The following is a 20,367-nucleotide window of genomic DNA, read 5'->3' as shown; positions in this document are numbered from 1 at the left end:
AGAGGAGAGGAGACGGGAGGTGGGGAGGGGAGAAGAGAGGAGAAGAGAAGAGTGGAGAGGGGAAGAGAAGAGAAGAGAAGAGAAAACATACAGAAGAAGAGTAACATACAACATAAGAGTTAGGAGACCCTGTCTCAGAGAAAAGGAGAGGAGGGGAGGGAAGGGAACAAGAAAAGAAAGAGTTAGGATCTATGCCCTAAGGAAGTAAGGAGGATTTGAGACATTGTATAAGTGGTTAATAACATTAAGCTACATATTTTATGGAGGGAAAAATCCTATTTTTAAAAGTGAGAATAGGAAAGTTTTGAAGTAAAATGGAATGAATTAGCTGGACCATAACGGCTCTGACTGAAGAAAAGGATGTAAAAAGCCACATCCTGGATATGTACCAAACACCATGGTTACATGGCATGTTTGTATATGTAACATTTATTGGAAAAAAAAAGTCTCATAGCTTAGAAGGCATTCATTTTTTTTATGTGTATAGACTTCTGTGCAATAAAGCAACCTTTTTTCTTTTACAGCTCAGGATGACTTAAATGTTTAATTGCCTGATAAATACGGTCCTCTTTTATTCTTCTGATTCTATTGTTCTTTTGTACTTCATCTTTCAAGGAGTTGGGCTATTATTAGGTTTCGTTGGTTGCACTGGAAGGGGCATGATGGAAAATGAAGATCTCAAGATAGTTTTCATGCAAATTCACAATGGAAGATAAAACAAAAGAGTGGCAGGCATTCTGCACACAGAGCAGACATTTCTTTGTTGTCATTGTGCAGTAGAGGAATCAACTCAGCCTTGGTGAAACTAGAGTGATGCCCATGGTGGCATGTCAGCATCTCCCTCTCAGTGGCATCTGTGGAAGATTGTTGTTGGTGGAAGCAGGGAAGTGTTTAGTCCATAAAGTATAGAACTTTGATATCACAGAAGCTAGAAGAACTTGACTGCCTTCAGCTTCGTTTAAAGATAGTGGAGATCTTATTCATTCATTTGAGAAATATGTATTGGGTGTCTGTGTCAGGAACTGCTGGCACAGCAGTGAGATTGAAGATACAACAGTGAATACAATAGAGGGCCTATCCTCATAGAGTTTGCCTTTCAGAATGAGGGACAGACACAGACAAATAGTAAATGTTGATTGTATCAGGGAGTATTGAGGGCTTTGAAGAATGAAATCGTGACCCAGAAGAGATGCTTTTAGATTGGGTCATCTGTGAAGGCCTCTATCTGGAAAGGAAACACTTGGGCAGAGTTCTGAATGAACTTGACAAATATCTGAAGGAAAAATATTCCAGTCAGAAGGAACAGTAAGTGCAAAGTCCCCAAGACTTCAATATGTGACATGCTTCAGAAACAGCAAGGAAGCAGAATGAGGCCTGAACAGAGTGGGCAGTAGGAAATGCAGTCATAGAGAAAGCAGGACTGGGTCACAGGCCTCAGACACTGTAGAACATTGGCTTCTACTCTAAGACAGGAAGCTGCTGTGAACATTAAGATTAGGCGTGGAACCATCTGACTTTTTATGAGGATCACTCTGGCTGCGGTGTGGAAAATAGACTGGACGAGGGAGGGCAGTTAGGAAGATGTCACGGTAACTCAGGAAAGCAATGGCAGTGCTTTGGACTAGGGTGGTGGCAGGAGAGGTGAGAAGTGTTTGGATTCTGGATGTATTTCAGAAGCAAAGTGGATAGGATTTTCTGATGGATGATATGTAGAGTGTAAGAGAAAGAGAAGAAGCAACATTGACTTTAATGTTTTCCACCTGGGCAACTGGTGGACTGGAATTGCCACTTACAGAGGTGTGGAGGTATGGAAGGTATGGGAAGAGCAGATTGCCAGGAAGGTTAAGAGTTAGTTTTGAACTCATTGTGTTTGAGAGGTCTGTTAAAGTACCAAGTAGTGATGTTGAGGTGTAATTGGAAAAGTCAACCTGGAATTTATGGCAGAAGTTGAGGCTGCAGATATAAACTTGTAATTAAGAAATGTATATTCAAAGCCATGGGAGTGGATGAGATCATTTGAGATTAAATGCAGATTGAGAAGAGATTTAGAATTGAACTCCAGGGCACTGCATAGTAGGAGGAAAACCTAGTAAAAGTGGTATCTGTAAGGTAGAGTAACCAACGGTCACAATTTGCCAGGGACTGAGAATTTTCTCAGTACATGAGACTTTCAGAGACTGGGACACCCTGAGACAATTGGTTGCCTAGTGTCTGATTGCTGTAGGACCCCAGCAGTATGTGTTGAATGAATGAAAGGAGGTGTATCAGTCAGGTTCAATTAGAGCAACAGAACCTGTAGGAAATCCATATGGATGTGTATGAAGGTATTGGCTTAGCCTACTAAGCTCAAAAGTCCACAGGGGAGATAGTCAGGAAGGACATATTCCAAACAGACTGAGCCCCCTTGGGCACAAGCTGAAGCCTGCAGTCTGAACTGCCAGAGCTTCTACCTTCTTAGAAAAGGCTTCCAACTGGCTAAGTCAGGCCCACCCAGGGTAATTTCTCCTTTGATTAACTTAAAGTCACCTGTTTAGGGACTTTAATTACATTGGCAATATTTTCTTCACAGAAGCACCTAAATGACTGATTGTGTAAATGGAAAAAGGTGTGTGTATGCTACAAAATGGCTGCAGTCTCCCTTCTGTCCTCCAGCTCTTACAGAACTCTCTTGTAGCTTACCCTGTCTGAAAACATACTGGAAAGGGAATTCAAGGAAATGTCATTCAACCTAGCCAAGTTGACACATCATGAAACCATCACAAAAGGTAAAGCCTGGTTTAGGAACATTTGCATTTGCAGTCTTAAGTATTTTTGTCTTATTTTTCAAAGGGGGTTGGGCACGGTGGCTCACGCCTGTAATCCCAATACTTTGGGAGGCCAAGGTGAATGGATTGCTTGAGGCCAGGAGTTTGAGACCAGCCTGGCCAATGTGGTGGAATCCCGTCTCCACTAAAATTACACTAATTAGCCAGGCATGGTGGCGCATGCCTATAATCCCAGCTATTCAGGAGGCTGAGGCACAAGAATTTCTTGAACCCAGGAGGCGGAGCTTGTGGTGAGCCACGATCCTGCCACGGCACTCCAGCAACAGAGTGAGACTCTGTCACACACACACACACAAAAACAGTTGTTTTGGTTTTTAATTTTTGATTTTCTCTTATGTTATTACATATAACAAATGATATACATAGTGTGAAAAATCATGATGTAAGGGTGACCTTCTTGAAATTACTTTGATCTTCATTTAAAGTAGTCTTTGGTCTCCACTGACTAGGAGACCACATACAGCACAACAGCAGAGAAAACAAAACAGTTCATTTTCATGTTTGGCTTTTAAGCTTCCAGGGACCCAAGTCTTGCCTTGAACTGATCTTAGGAAATTCCTCATTCCCTACCCCACCCTGTTTCCAAACTTCATCCCTAGTGAAATGCAGTGCCACTGTAACTCTCTCTGATGTTTGTTTCCTTCTTTGGCTTACCACTAGATGTATGTATATATGTTTGTGTGCATGCGTGTGTGTGTGTGTGTGTGTTGATTGCCTCATAGTAAAGCCTACTCTTGAGATTAAGACTCCTGATAGTTTAGAGAACAGAAATCTTTTTTGGTTCCTGGTTATTATTTGAATTTGCAAGAGGAACAATAGCTAGGAGGCCTAGTTAACAGTAGTTAGGGTCTGCACCCACTTGCCAAGGGCAAGACTAGTTTACAGGACATTTGAAATGACCAATTTCCTCCCACTTTAGTTTCAGTGTAGAAGGAGTAGGGGAGACAAATTATTAAATGTCAACTTGGGTGTAATGCTAGAACCATACTCAATAATGCTGTCATTACTGTTTGTGCTTACCAGCTCTTGAGTACTGGAATAGATTCAGACCTCAAGAGTTTATGACTTTATCATCAACTGGGTATGTTGCCTTGGCGCATTGCCACACAGTGCTCAATGATGATATATGTTCTTTATCAAAATCCCCCCCCCCAGATAATGGCATTATTTATGTGTGAGAAAGTTGCACATTTCACCACCTCACGGTTTATTAGAGTGCAGTTCCATGAGAACAGCTGTCTGTGCTCCTCTGTATCCCCAGTGGCCACCTCAGGGGCTCAGTATGCCCCACCCAGTAGATGCTCCGCACATCATTGCTGAGTGAGGAAATCAGCCATCCTTTTCTTCCTGGATAGTCTCTCCTGTAGATAACAGGGGCCGTTATCAACCAGGTTTTTCATCATTTGTGGCTTTGAATTTCAGGGACATGCCAAGTTTGAGGGGTTTTTTTTTTTTTTTTGGTTTTCTAGAGACAGGGTCTCCCTCTGTCACCCAGCCTGGAGTGCAGTGGTGTGATCATAGCTCACTGCAGCCTCAAACTCCTGGGCTCACATGTTTCTCCCACCTCAGCCTTTGGAGTAGCCAGGAGTATAGGTGGTGCATCACCCCGCCCATCTAACTTCCAAAAAAAATTTTTTTTTGTAAAGACAGAGTCTTGCTTTTTTGCCCAGGCTGGTCTCAAACTCCTGGCTCAAGCAATCCTCTTGTGTTGGCCTCCCAGAGTGCTAGGACTACAGGCGTGAGCCACCGTGCCTGTCCAACATCACAAGTATTATTCTCTGACAGGAAGTGAATTTTTTTCTCACTGATGATTGCACACAAATGTCATATCTCCATGACGCTTCTACTCACTAGTTTTACAGCTCATGTCATCTTGCTTCAAACTACGCTTCAGTATAATTTTGAAGTGTATATTTCCATTGCCTCTCCTTGAGTAATTGATATTCTTCACAATAAGTTTACATTTATTATCACTTTTATTTACTTACTATTATTACTCTGAGCAGCCAATCTTATAAGAAGGCCAGAGTGGAATGTGTGGGTCATGGTAAATATATTATTTGACTCACTTCCAAACACACTTACTATTGCCTGGTGTTTTGATTATTTCAAAATATACAGCTTTCTTGAAAGGCCTGCAAAAGAAAACAATCAAAATTACAGTGGTTAAGAACATGAGCCTGCCTCGGTTTGAATTCCAGATGGGCCAGTCCCTAGCTGTGTAGTCATGGGAAAATTATTCAATCTCTAGCCTCACTTTCCTCACCTGTAAAATGAGGATACAGGTTGAGCATCCCTAATCTGAAAATGCAAAATTCAAAATGCTCCAAAATCTGAAACTTTTTGTGTGCCTCCATGACGCCATAAATGGAAAATTCCACACCTGACCTCACGTGACGAGACACAGTCAAAATACAGTCAAAACATTGTTTCATACACACAATACTTTCTTTTATTCGTATAAGTTTAAGTGGTACAAGTGTAGTTTTGCTACATGAATATACTGCAAGAGGTAAAATCTGGGCTTTTAGTGTCTCCATCAACCAAATAGCGTCCATTGTATTTATTAAGTAATCTATCATCCCTTACCCCCTCCCACCTTCCCACTTCTCCAAGCCTTTCATGTCTAGCATTCTGTGTCCATGTGTATACATTATTTAGCTCCCACTTCTAAATGAAAACATGTGATATCTGTCTTTCTGTTTCTGAGTTTTTTCACTTAAGATAATGCCTCCAGTTCCATCCATGTTGCTGCAAGAGACATGATTTCATTCTTTGTTATGACTGAATAGAATTCTTCAGGCACAAAATTATTAAAGATATTGTATAAAATTACCTTCAGGCTGTGTGTATAAGGTGTCTATGAAACATAAATGAATTTAATGTTTAGAGTTGGGTTCCATCCCCTAGATATCTCGTTATGTATATGTAAATATGACATGATACGAAAAATTCAAAATTCTAAAACACCAGTTGAACTCAACTTGCAGTAAGAATGCAGACCTCACAGGGTTATAGTGAGAGTTGTATGAGACAATCCTAGGCCAATTTCTTTGCACATCGTAATGCTCAATAATTATTACTTAAATGGCTATAAACTTTACAGTAATGAGGTTGGGATTGGAAAAAAATGCAGTTTCATTATTTCCTATAGAAGTCATTCAATCCTGACTCTAAACTCTGTATTCCATGTGGTGGTTGGGTCGGGTGGGAGAGTCCTCTTTATCCTGTGGGGTTGTTCCTGTGGAGGTGTCTGTGGCAAATTGGCAGATGCATTTGTCTTATGCATAGATGGTGTCTGTCGTTTCCTCTGGCAGAGTTCACCAGTGTCCTAATGCAAACTCAGTTTCATCTGGCTCCTGCACAGGCTGATCTCTGGCTCCTTTAGCCCCTCCTGGTCCCTGTTGTTTCATTTTGAGAGGCACTCTTGTGAGGACTATAGTCGTCTCTTCAGCTGACCTTCAGGTCCCCAGTCAGAGCCAAGGGAACTGACTTTGTCTCTTCTCATAGCGCCTGGAAACCCTAGGAAATGAGGGGAATGCTTTGCTCTCAGCTCCTGAGGTTGTCCTGTCACCTTCTTTTCTGCCCTCCTTTGCCATGGCATAGGATAACGTAAGTAAGCAATCTCATTACTCGGTATATACCCAGAGGAATGTAAATCATTCTACCATAAAGACACATGCACGTGAATGTTCATTGCAACACTATTCACAATAGCAAAGTCATGGAATCAACCTACATGCCCATCAATGACAGATTGGATGCAGAAAATGTGGTACATACACACCTTGGAATACTATGCAGCCATAAAAATAAGGAGATCATGTCTTTTGCGGAAACATGGATGGAGCTGGAGGCTATTATCCTTAGCAAACTAATGCAGAAATAGAAAGTCAAATAACTGCGTGTTCTCACTTATAACTGAGAGCTAAATGATGAGCACTTACCAAAACAAAGAAGAGAACAACAGACACTGGGGTCTACTTGAGGGTGAAGAAGGGTGCAAAGAGGGAGCGGAGCAGAAAAGATAATTATCTGGTCCTGGGCTTAATATCTGGCTGATAAAATAATTGTACAACAAACCCCTGTGACATGAGTTTAGCTGTGTAACAAACCTTCACATGTACTCCCAAACCTAAAAGTTAAAAAAAAAATCCCAGACAGGAAATAGGGCATATTTTGCCTAATTTGTGGCTTCATCCTCACTCCCTAACTTACGTCACTCATGTCTCCTCCATCATCAGGGACAGCAAGAGTGGGGAGGAGGTGGGGCATGCCACATCTCCATTCTCTGATCTGATTTCCTCTTGCCTCTTCAGCAGCACTTTGTCTCTCCTCTCCAACTTGAAGCCCTTATTGGTATATGGTTTCAAAGGGATGAAAAACCGGTTTCGTTAGTGCTTCCCTTGGATCTGCCCTTGTCTCCCATCAAGGCAGCGCAAGTAAAGAATCCAAGATGTTTGTTTTGTTGGTCCACTGGAGGGTAGAGATAGAGAAAAACAGTAACTTCCCTGCCCCCCAGCCCCACCTTGGGCTGATGACTCCAAAGACTCAGCCATAAATGAACACTTCATAGAACTATTATTATTGTGACACAGATCTACTTGATCTAAGTGATTCTTTTACTTTATTAGGGCAGTCATTCCTAAGTCTTTGGATTTCACAGAAAAGAAAATATATTTTAATTGAGGACTGACAAAGGTTGCCAACTTTTAATTTTATCAACTGTAAGAACTATTTTTATAATTACCATCAATTTCTATTATTTCTTTTATTCCCCCTCTCTCCAACTGTGGAAGGTAAAATTGAAGAGCAAAGAACACTTCTTTCAAAGTGAGTAAATTTAGCCATATGAAAACTCAGCAGATTGCCCTGAGTTTGCCTGCATAGCTGCAGTCCAGTGGAAATTTCTTCCAGACCAGCACCAGTCAACCCAGTGACATTTAGAAATCACTGCCCTGGATTGTTTCAGCCACCAAAACACTTGGTATTCGCTGTCGGCTGTGATTATACATGACGTGCTTTCGAGAACCAATGTATAGCATAACTCAGGCCAAAAGAAACACTGTGCCTAAATCCTCAGCCAAGGAGTGTTGAGTTTGCCTGGATTTCTGGAAAATTGTCTCCATTCCCTACTTCACTGTATTTGGGTAAACAAAACATGGCCTTGGAGAGCTTTTGCGGGAGAAATTATAAAAATTCAGCGAGGCTTTGTGATCTCATTTTGGATCTCCTCAGGATTCCTCATCAAGTTGCAATTAAGGAGAGAAAAATTCCGCCTTGGGGTGTGATTTTAATTATTCACCGTGTTATGACTTGACTTTCTGTGCTGCATTTTTTTCCATATCACTACTTCTGTGTTTGACAGCTCCTCCAAAGAGTCGCTCTGTTTTATGCCAGGAGCGAAGTACTTACTAAGTCAAAGGAAGGCAAGGCAAACATCTACTACTGCCTTTGTGCTTTTACCAGAAAACCTGGTGAGAACCTCCTTTTCCTTTTCCCTGCCCCTCCAGCCTCAGTTTTATGACCCTGTGGAGCCGGTGGACTTTGAAGGACTTCTGATGACACACCTGAACAGCCTGGATGTGCAGCTTGCCCAGGATCTTGGGGACTTCACTGATGACGACTTGGACGTGGTGTTCACGCCGAAGGAATGTAGGACTCTGCAGCCCTCTTTGCCGGAGGAAGGGTAAATAGTTTTCTAAAATGTAGATGTGATTGGGATTGTCATGATTGTTTTCAATAAGCGGGTGGGGGAGATGCCCTCGATCTGAACTTAAAAAATAAATAAAATTACTCACTCCATTCAAATGTGTGGGACAACTATATGATATCATCACCTAAGTATAGGTAGTATAGGTAGTTTTGAAATTAGTTTGGCCAGAGCTTTTGAAAAGCTATGTGAAGACTAAGCCAGTGCAAGGGATGCAAGGGAACCAAATGAAATTCTCAAGAGGAGGTTAAAAGTGCAGGCTCTGGAGCCAGACCACCTGGCTGCCAGCTCAGTGACCTTGGCTGAGTCACATGACCTCCCAAATCCTCGGTTTCTCCATTTATAAAAATGTCAAGGCTTTTAATAATAACTGCTGAAATGCCTCCATCCAGAAGCATTTTAATTGCTTACACTTATGAGACTGGATCAAGTTAGAAACATAAGGTAAACCCACATTTATTGAGCATCTACTGTGTTCTGGATACTGAGATGAAAAGATGAATAGGTCAAAGTCCCTCTGAAGAAAGTGTCATGCAGCGCTAAAACAGTGGGGAGAGCTCTGTAGAATAAATATGTGAATAACTAATTAGGGCTTGAGTTTCTGTAGTTGGTATTCTATATGTTTATAGGCATGGGCATTAGCTTTTGGTATCAAACTCACTGTGGAATTGTAGCTAAATGAAACTCCTGTTGCTTCCAAAATGTAAAAAAGTAATGTCTCTTTGGAGGTTTAGGATAAACTTTTGTTTACATTTATTTTAAAAGCCAAATTAAGATTCATATCCTCCTGGACAGATTCTACCTTCTCATCTTCCCCAGAAGGTCCCAGAAAGAAGATCCTGACACACAGCCCCTGCCCTCTTTACTCTGAGATATTCTAGTTCTATTTTGGATTTTATTTCATCACAGTTTAAGGAGGTTGCATGATAATGGGGTGACATTATTGTGAACTGTTGCTGTCTTCTTCAGACAGTTCTCACTCACATAGGAGAACTGACCATATGTATAGCTCTGATGTTTTAAAAATACACACTTTCCAGGAAACAAAAACATTGTCATTTTTGGGAAACATACTCCCCCATTTTCAGTCCATTTATTCAGGTATGACTTTAATATAAGTTAACACCTACTATTTTCATCTTTAGTGAAGAATCACTTTATTTATTCATTTATGTAAAATTTATGGATATTTCCAAATATGGTCAGAATCTTGGAAAAAACTGTTTAAAATGCTTACAGTAGCCAGTCACCCCTGCTTGTTCCTGTGGTCCCAGCTACTTGGGAGGCTGAGGCAAGAGGATCACTTGAGCCCAGGAATTTGAGTTCCGCTTGGGCAAAATAGTGAGACCCTGTTTCTTAAAAAACAAAAACAAAAAACAGTTCAATGAATTTAGAGGAAGGAGGAGTGGGTTTTTTTGTTTGTTTTTTTTTTTTTTTGAAATTTGATAAGGAAGATAATTTTTTTACTTCGCATCAGTTTTTTAGTATACTATTGCCTTGTCAAAAGAATTTATAGGTAACACACCTGTCTGATGGCTTTAAGACAACCTCTACTATTTCAGTTGTTGCCAAAAAGTCTTCTGTATAATTAAGGCAGGGGAAGGTATCATCATCACACCACAGTAAACAATAGCTGACTCCTGTTGAACACCCTGTGCCTAGCCCAGAACTTTATGTTGAGGTGTGATGGCGTGATAGTGAAAACATGAACGCTACAGGTGAGCTGCCTGGATTCAGGTCCCTGCCCCACCACTTGCTGCGTGACTCAGAACAAGATCCTTACCATCTCATTTTTCTGCAAAGTGAGAATAATAGTAATGCCTACCCTATGGTGCTGATTGAGAATTAACTGAATTAATACATATACAATGATTGCCTCAGTGCATAATGTATAGTAAATTCTACCTAAGTGTAAACTATTAATATCATCTATGCATCTTATTATGTGCCAGGCAGTCTTCTAAGCACTTTGCACACTTAACTGATTTAATCTTCATCAAAGCTGTCTACTAAAAGGGGCACTCTTACTACTCTAACGGCTTTAAGGTGAGGCAACTGAGGCACAGAAGGGTTGAGTGACTGGCTCGTGGTCACATAGCTATAAGGGATGAAACTGGGATTTGGGCAGTTAAGGCCCAGAGACTACATGTGTAACCTTTACAGCATTTCATCTAATACTAACAGCATGTCTCTTTTCTTACCTCCTTATTGCGAATGAGAAAATTAAGGCTTGTCACATTTGAGCCTTATTATTAAGCCTTATTATTAAGCATTTATTTCTGGTACTAATGCATTAGCAACAGTAGCAAAAAGCTTTGCTACAATTGTTATTTCTGATTTCAAGACTCTGAAGCACTTGAAGAGTATTGCTCATGGTGCATTCCTTAAGCAGACGTGACGGGAACCAACTGAATTAATGATCACCAACCAAAGCCAGTGTTTGCAAATTCGTCAAAGCATAAGACAACTGTTCTTTTTCCTGGTTTTCAAAAAGGAGAACATGCGTGTCCTAACAAGGTTACACATGCATAAAAAATATGTCCAAATTACCCTGTCAGAGATAGGTATTTATACTTGTTTTCCTTGTTTTGTATTTGATTACAGCTAGTTCTACCTGTCTTGTGTCAGAATGCCTTCAGGGATAGTTATAATTTAGCATGATTCTCTATAATAAAGAAAACCCACAAAGCAAAAAATGCCAACATGTTTGTCTCATCAAAGTAAAAATGTTTATTGCCTCAGGAATACTTCAGACATTTGGAATGACTGGGCAAGAACATCCTAAGCATTCTCACTGATAAGGATTTAAATTCATATCATGTTCCTTGCTTATGATAAGGGATTGTTTTGTTTTTACCCAGTAATAACATGTGTTTATTTCATTTTCTACCTCATTAGGGTTGAACTGGACCCTCATGTCAGGGACTGTGTTCAAACCTACATCCGGGAGTGGCTAATCGTGAACCGAAAGTAAGTTACTTTTTTTCCACTTTTTATATATAAATATTAATTTATATTGTTAGTTTTTAAATATTTCTTAATGCTTTGAACAGTTCTAGGTTTACAGAAAAATCGCATGGAAAATAGAGTTCTCATGTACTCCCTCCTTATCCCCACCCTGTATCACACACACAGTTCCCCCTATTATGAACATCTTACTTTAGTGTGGTACATTTGTTACAGTAGCTGAGCCAATATGGATATGTTGTTATTAACTAAAGTCCATAGTTTACATTAGTGTTTACTTTTTGTGTTGTATATTCTATGGGTTTTGATGTATCTGCCTTTACAGTATCATGTAGAATCGGTTCACTGCCCTAAAAATCCTCTGTGTTCCACCTGTTCATCCTCCCTCCCTGGCAACCCCTTTTCCTTTTTTACTGTCTCCGTAATTTCACCTTGTTCCTCAACGTCTTTTTGTGGCTTCATAGCTCATTTTTTTTTTAATTGCTGAATATCTTTCATCACATGGCTGTACCATTGTTTATTTATCCATTCACTTACTGAGAAAGAAAGTTCTATTTTAAACATAAAGAATAGACTGCAGGCTTGCCCAACCCCTAGCCCATGGGAAGCATGGAGCCCAGGATGGCTTTGAATGTGGTCCAACACAAATTCATAAACTTTCTTAAAACATTGGAGATTTTTTTGTGTGTGATTTTTTTTAGATCATTAGCTATGGTTAGTGTTAGTGTATTTTATATTTGGCCTAAGATAATTCTTCTTCCAGTGTGGCCCAGGGAAGCCAAAAGATTGGGCACCTGGAATAGAGCCTTTTTGTTTTCTTCTAATTCTGATGAAGTCCTAGGGGGAAAAAATTAAATGAATTGAAACCTGGCCTCCAATTCAGAGGTGGTATTCAAGTTTATGACCAAGAAATAAATTACTTTCTGGCCTTCCAGTAAGGGATCTTTCTCTCCTGGATTAATCAAACCTTCTGTGACATTGTTCTGAGCTTTTTCTCTCCATGCCATGGACCTGAACAGCACTCTTTCATGAGAAACCTCTATGCCCGTTGAAATTCTCAATCTGCATGGGTGTACGTGTTGGGGAGTGAGATGTGGACTGTCTACAGATTAGGGCACACCCCACTAGAGACACATCACAGAACCTTTGACAAGGCATTAGTAGTTTAAAATTCTGATAGCCTCACTCCTCCTATACCTCAGTAGGAATTCCTGTTCTATGGGGTAAATGATGAAAGACTTTGAGGATTGGGTTTTATCCAGCTCCTGGATGGGTGCCATTGAGTTTGTGCTGAGGTTTTCTGGAATAATGTCAATATGCATATTATTTTCAGCAATATTTTCAGCAGCAGAAAAAGAGAAAGCATTCGTTATTAAAAGTTATTAAGAGAAAGTTAGATGCTAATCCATCATCTGTTCTAATATGAATGGAAAACAAAGTTCGCTGGGCAGTCAAGTAAAATTATGGTTTGCTGATAATAAATAAAAGATTTCAGAACAAGTTGTTCTCAAGTTTTTAAATGCTATCATTAGAGGTACTTTCTGGACATTAAAGATCTAAAAAAATCTGAGAAGGAACAACAAATGGAAAGGTCCATTTTGATATATTTGGTTTTCAGATTTATTTTCTATTTCGGGCTTGCCCACTTTTTCATTTCTCATGGCAATGCAAGCTTCTTGGAGTCGTGATTTTTCTTGATCTTGCACAAATGTAAAAGAAAAAAATGACTGTTTTTGGAATACTTTTTGTAGAAATTTTAGAAATAATTATGAAACAAAAATCACTCAGTTTCACTCTAGACAGATAATCATCATGCATTTGATGTCTACCCGTTGAGTAATGTTGGGTTTTGTGGTATATGTTTGTATGAAAACTAAATAAGATTATAATATCATTTTTGTAACATGCATTTTCAGTTTTCACAGTAAAGAGTGATTCTATCCCTTTGCTGTTAAATATTCTTCCTCAATACAATGATTAATGATTGCATAATATATTTATACCAAAATTTATTTAACCAATTTTAGTATTTAGACAATTCCTTACTTTTCAGTGTTATACTTAAAATGCAACAACATCCTTCTCACAAAAAAATTGTACATATTTATGATGTTTTTCTTTGGAATGAATTCCTACAAGAGGAATTTCTGTGTCAAAGGATATGCACAAATTTAAAGATTTGGAATGCTAGATCAAAAAGTATGCTGGGCACAGTGGCTCACATTTATAATCTCACTCAGCACTTTGGGAGGTTGAGGTAGGAGGATCACTTGAACCCAGGAGTTCAAGACCAGCCTGGGCAATATACAGAGACCTCATCTCTACAAAAATAAAAATAAAAAATTTAACCGGGTGTGGTGACATGCACCTGTAGTCCTAGCTATTCAGGAGGCTGAGGCAGGAGGATCACTTGAGCCCAGGAGGTCAAGGCTGTAGTGAGTGATGATTGCATCATTGCACAACAGGCCAGGCAACAGAGGAAGACCCTATCTCAAAAAAAAAAAAAAAAAAAAAAAGGCCGGGCACAATGGCTCATGCCTGTAATCCCAGCACTTTGGGAGGCCAAGATGGGTGGATCACCTGAGGTTGGGAGTTCGAGACCAGCCTGACCAACATGGAGAAACCGCATCGCTACTGAAAATACAAAATTAGCCAGGCATGTTGGTGCGTGCCTGTAATCCCAGCTACTTAGGAGGCTGAGGCAAGAGAATCACTTGATCCCGGGTGGCGGAGGTTGTGGTGAGCCAAGATTGCGTCTTGCACTCCAGCCTGGGCAACAAGAGTGAAACTCCATCTCAAAAAATAAAAATAAAAAAAGATTAATTATTGACACTATATGCATGAATCCTCAAGAATATTAGATGTTATAATTTATCAACATTTCCAATTTTATTTGTTAAAAGGTTGTCTTTTATTTTCATTTTCTTTTATTATTAGATTAGGTATCTTTTTTCTATGTTTCTTGGCCATTTTTTATTTTTCCTGGTGTTCTGCTTATTCATGAAATTTGTGCATCTCTATTAATGTATTTGTCTAGTCTAATGTATTTTTATAAACACTTTATTTGTTGAATACATTAACCCTTGTCTATCATGTGTTAAAAATGTCTTCCCCAGTATGCTTTTTGTCTTTTAAAGTTGTTTTTAATTTTTAACATTGAGAATTATTTATATCAGTAAATCTATATTAATATTTTTCCTTATGATATTTAATTTGGCATCATGCTTAAAATTTGATTCACAAACTTATTATTATTTTCTAAGAGTTTGGGATTAAAGCATTAATCCAGACCATTAGCCACTTGACTATTGCTTCTGTTCCCTTATGCGTCTCCATTTGTTTTTATCTTTTCTATAGAAGTAATGGTTATCCATATATTTATTCTATGCAAGTTTTTGCATCTTGTTCCCCCCAAAAAGAAAGGAATATCTGTTTTAACTTTATGTTTGGCAACATTCTAGGGATGGGATTACCACTGGCCCAGTTCTCTGCACCCCTGTGTAATGGAGCAGTTCCCTTCCCAAAGGTCAACTAGTGGACAGGAGAAGTGTACAACTTCAGAACTCATTGTCAATTTCTGACAAGCTTTCTTGTAGAAAAGATGCATCTCTTTCTAGCCCCCTGCCTGATTCTCTTGCACTCTGAATCTAACACTCTGCCCATGAAAACTACAATTCCTAGCACACACTCCTCCCAGGGATCATTCTGTCTCTATGTGCCTCTGTCATGTTTTATCTGTGGGGAGAATCCAGTACACTATTGCCAGATGCCCTTCATCTCCCAACCTCACATAGTACATTTTTAGCTTGTTGTTTTCTGTGAGTTGTATCTGTATTGCTTTAGAATGATGGTAGAAGGAGAAGGGCAAGGAGAAGGTGGTGATTCATATAAATGAAAGCAAGTGGAAGCTGTGATGCCTTCATAGATAAGCCACTACTATGAAGAAGGAGAATTCAGATTTCTGTATAGACACTGACCAGGGACTCGTGGGCAGGAAGGTGTACAACACCTTCTTATCTTTATTCAGTGAGTTCGCCTTTGGGGAGACAAAGTTTGGTACATCCTTCTCTTTCCAGCTCCATCTGATCCACAGAGGTTCTCTCCAGATTCAGGCATTAGGTTATCTCTTCTTTTGGATGAGTTTCCATTTTTTCTGTGTCTTCATAAGTGGTTTACTAGTAAGTCAGAAGAGGATGCAATAGGGGTTGCTGGCCATTTATTAATTAGTGATTGATTATTTAGCTCTCCTTTAATTTGGTTATGTGCCAAATAATGTATGATTGTTTTGAAAGAAATCAAGTAATATGGAGGTGCATTAAGGAAAAGGCAAATCTCATGCCTCACTACTTACCAGCGTCCTACCCTTCCCTTAACTCACTCTTCACTGTATAAAGCCCAGCTGTGTAGCTTCCAGATCTTTTCATACCCTCACAAAAAAAATTTTTCTATTTATATTTTTCACATAAAGATATATGTATTAATGTATGTATTTATATATTACAAACTTTTTAAAAAATAACTGTCCATGTCAGAGCTATATCCCATTCTACTGAAATGCTGCCTAGTACTGAAAGGGTGAAGGAATGTGTCATAAATTATTGAAACTAAATGAGCATTTGGTTATCTCCATTTTTCATAATTGCAAATAATACCAAAACAAACATCTCTGCACATGTGTGTGAATATTTCTAAGGGTAGAAATGAAGCCAGTGTACATGGTATGCTCTGATAAGTACTGCCAAATTCTTCTCCAGAAAAGTCATGCTATTTCATTCCATTACCAACTGGGCATGAAACTGGTGTGTTTCCATATTCTTGTCAGTGCAGGATATTATTTATTAAAATAAAATTTAAATTCCTCCAGTCTTTTTTTAGTGGTTTTTTTTTTTTGTTTTTTTTGTTTTTTTTTGAGATGTAGTCTCACTCTGTCACCCAGGCTGGAGTGCAGTGGCACAATCTCCACTCACTGCAAGCTCCGCCTCCCAGGTTCACACCATTCTCCTGCCTCAGCCTCCTGTGTAGCTGGGACTACAGGCGCCCACCACCATGCCAGGCAAATTTTTTGTATTTTTAGTAGAGATGGTGTTTCACTGTGTTAGCCAGAATGGTCTCGATCTCCTGACCTGGTGATCTGCCTGCCTCAGCCTCCCAAAGTGCTGGGATTACAGGCTATTATTTTAATCTGGAAGCTATTACACCTACTTTCTGAATACAGTTTCCTATCACCAAATTTCCTTTCCTTATGTGTTCTAAAATCCCGGTTAAATATGCACTTAACCATAAAACCGTAAGTCCCGCTCTTGAATATTTACATAAAAACCTGTATGCAAATATAGCAGTTTAGCAGTTTTATTTGTAATTGCCAAACCTGTATAGCAGTTTTATTTGTAATTGCCAAAAACTAGAAAAAAACCCAGATTGTACTCAGTTGGGTAGTAAACAAACTCTGGTAAATCCATGCAATGGAATACTACTCAGCAGTGAAATGGAACAAATAATTGATATATACAACATCATGGATGAATCTCAGATGCAGTATGCTAAGTGAAAGAAGCCAAACAAAGGCCGGGCGTGGTGGCTCATGCGTGTAATCCCAGCACTTTGGGAGGCTGAGACGGGTGGATCACTTGAAGTCAGGAGTTCCAGACCAGCCTGACCAACATGATGAAACCCTGTCTCTACTAAAACTACAAAAATTATCCAGGCATGGTGGCACATGCCTGTAGTCCCAGTTACTCAGGAGACTGAGGCAGAAGAGTTGCTTGAACCCAGGAGGCAGAGGTTGCAGTGAGCCAAGATCATGCCATTGCACTCTAGCCTGGTGAACAAAGCAAGACTCTGTCTTAAAAAAAAAAAAAGAAGCTGGACAAAAAAGATAACTGCATGATTTCATTTATCTGACATTCTGGAAAAGATAAAGCTACAGCGATGGAAAACAGGTCCATGATTACCAGGGTCTGGGAGTGGGGAAGGGGGCTGACTACAAAAGGACATGGGAGGGTCCTTGGGGGGTGCTGGCACTATAGTGCCCATGATGTAAAATCTGCCTTGGATCATTAAATTAGAAGAAATCAATTCCATTTATCCCAAATATTCCCTCCAAGTGAAATACTTTGGTAGCATATGTAATAATAATTCAATAAATATTAGCTATTATATTTATTAAGTAGTATATATCAGAAAACATACTTATATTAGCATGTCAAAAGAATGAACACAAAATTCTCTCCCATATATTGAATGTGCCATGGAGGGGGCGACCTGCCTTCCTCTGGAGGACCATACTTAATGAAGTCACTTTGCCTCATAAGGACATGCCTTTGTTATCCAGAACCATGCAGTCAAACACTGATTTAGTTAGCTCCTTTATTCCTCAATTATCTCCTTGCTGGTATTAATTTATCTATAATATCTAGAGATAGGCTTTTATGTCCTTGCTAGCTCTGGTAATGATTTTGAATCCCACTTAGGGGGTAGAGGAGTAGAGTAATGGCCATTTGTGTTCCCTCCCACTCTCATCGTTCTATAGGGCATTTGCCACTCAAGTTCTATAATTGAGACATTTAAATCATACAAATAATGCTGCCCATGAAGGATAGAGGAAATTTTTAGATTTCCTTTTAAACCTAACAGAGAAAGATTAAGTTACACAAAAATGTACAATACATGATCTCCAGTACATTGGAGGACATGTATTTTCTTACTTGAAATGTTCGTATTACTTAGACTGGAAGATTTATTAAACGATTTCTATTCTATCATTCATGTCTACAGCACCAAATTTGGTGTCCTTGTTTTAAAAACAATACTGCTTTTCTCCCCATGACTTTTGAAAATGGTTCCTGGTTTACTGATTAGCATGGTGCCATGTTTGCTTGGTTGTCCCACCTTATAGCTACATATTTTGATAACTTTGTGTGGATTAATATTTGATGACATCTTTTGGGTGATATTAACTATTTTAAGCTTTATTTCCTATGTCATTTTCTCTAAATGAAGCAAAGAGGGATAAACTTGAGAATGTTTTTGATGCTTGGTGGAGAGCTGAACTCTTAAGTAATTAAACTTGTTTACATACTATATTTATTCTTGCCGGAGACAGTGAAACATTTCATGAGTGTTACGGGCAGCATCATAAAAGCCTTTAGACTTTGTTTTTCATCTGGGGTGATTAAGGTAATTCTGGAGGAAGGTCGAGCTCAAGGAGAGCTGGGATATCAAGGAATGGGGTATCATCTGTTTTATTACTCCATATTTTACTCCCAGTGAACTGGTAAACAATTAAAATTCAAACACATCAGTGCATATAATTCAGTTACTCCCAAAACACCATAAAAATGTCTCCCTGATCAATAATTGCTTATTATGACATGCATTTGTTGTGCTAGCTGTCAAGGTGCTTAGCTATTTGCTTTCTAAAAGTATGAAAAAGCAAACGCGGCTGATCAGCCTATGTGGTAACAAAGAGCAATCCAGCTGTGGATGTCACAGAGCCACTCTTGACCTGTTGTGCATAGACTCCCTCCCCACAAATCCAAACCCACTAAGACTCTCCAGGCTCTGTTATCACATGCCAGCCTGGTTCAGTTTGGATGCCCTCCTCACACCATATGGGTTCTGATTTTCTATGCCAGGCAGTCCGTCTTAAATGGATGCATCCTCACCCTGTTTGGGCTTCGACTTCCTATTCCGGACCTCCTTAGCTACTCCCACCCCAAGGCATGGAGGGCTGCCTTGTTCTGATGCACCTTATGATTTTAGCACCAAATTGTACAGGAAGGGAGAGAAGGGAAAGGGGAAAGAGGATGTAAAAGGAAAGAGAGGGTAGGGAAGAGGAAAAAGAAGGTGAGGAACACATATTATTTTCTAATCCTCACAATAGGTCCTCAAAATGAGCAACGTTTCCCCCTATTTCATACTTGAGGAAACTGTGACTCTGAAGGACTAAAGCCTTGCCCAAGGTCTATTAGTAGATTAAGGAGCCAGCATCTGCACCCAGTTCCTTCTGACTGCAGCGCCTGAATTCTGCCTGCTCCACCACACTGTCATTAAGGAGAATGCTCTCAAGACGTGCTTGGTCTTTGGATTGTCTCAAATGTGTTAGAATAGTGTTTTAAGAAAAGAAATGCAGATCTCCTGGGAAGCAATAGGTCGAGTTCATTTCATGAGAATCATTTTTCTAGCAGTTGGCCTATTTCCCCATTTTTCTCCTGTCTGCATCTAGGTACAACAGGAACTTGGCTTTATTTGATTCCGTTGCCAGGGTGGGGTAATGAGGCTGGGAGTCTCTTATAGCCAGTGGCAGTGAGCCAGCAGTCTCACTGCCTACCCAGTGATGGTTCCTTCTGCGGCCAGCACTTCTGGCATGAGTCATCTTTACATGCTTGCCAACCCTTGTCTTCTCCTCCCCAGCCAGGTTCACCCTTGCTGCCGTGAGGGAGCTTTGAGACTTTCTGAAGTTTTTAAATGGGGAAGTAGATGTTAAACCTAGTATGAGGAAGAGAGGGAAAGTTTGCTGTAGTTTCAAACACACAGTCATAGAAGATGCTGGTCTTAATGCTTTCCATAGCAAAAACCCTGAAGTCTTAAAGTGTGCATATTGTGAACTGAAGTTTTAACACTATTGTGTAACTAATTTGTTAATGCCCATTTGTCATTGACTGTGGGGTCCATCTGAAAAACTGACACAAACACTCTAACAAAATGGAAGACAGAAAAGAAAGCAAGCATCATTTGTGTACAATAGCCAAGGAACAATAGCCAAATAAATTTGATGGTCCCAAAAGTTAAGCCTCTTTTTTTTTTTTTTTTTTTTGAGACGGAGTCTCGCTTGTCGCCCAGGCTGGAGTGCAGTGGCACGAT

At 39.7% G+C, this 20,367-nt stretch overlaps 1 protein-coding gene across 3 annotated transcripts in view; it reads left to right on the top strand.

The window, feature by feature from the left end:
- The window catches only part of DOCK8 (dedicator of cytokinesis 8), a 237,404-nt gene that overhangs the window by 56,991 nt on the left and 160,046 nt on the right, over positions 1–20,367 (top strand). For all 3 annotated transcript variants that reach the window (XM_025360064.1, XM_025360066.1, XM_025360065.1), the window contains 2 exons: positions 8,339–8,514; positions 11,437–11,508. In XM_025360064.1, the coding sequence (XP_025215849.1) occupies positions 8,339–8,514; positions 11,437–11,508 (248 nt within the window). The remainder of the gene's footprint in view (positions 1–8,338; positions 8,515–11,436; positions 11,509–20,367) is intronic.

The sequence above is a fragment of the Theropithecus gelada genome, chromosome 15 (genome assembly GCF_003255815.1).
Source record: "Theropithecus gelada isolate Dixy chromosome 15, Tgel_1.0, whole genome shotgun sequence".
In the NCBI taxonomy this organism is placed as follows: Eukaryota; Metazoa; Chordata; class Mammalia; order Primates; family Cercopithecidae; genus Theropithecus; species Theropithecus gelada.
This window is presented reverse-complemented; position numbering and strand designations above follow the sequence as displayed.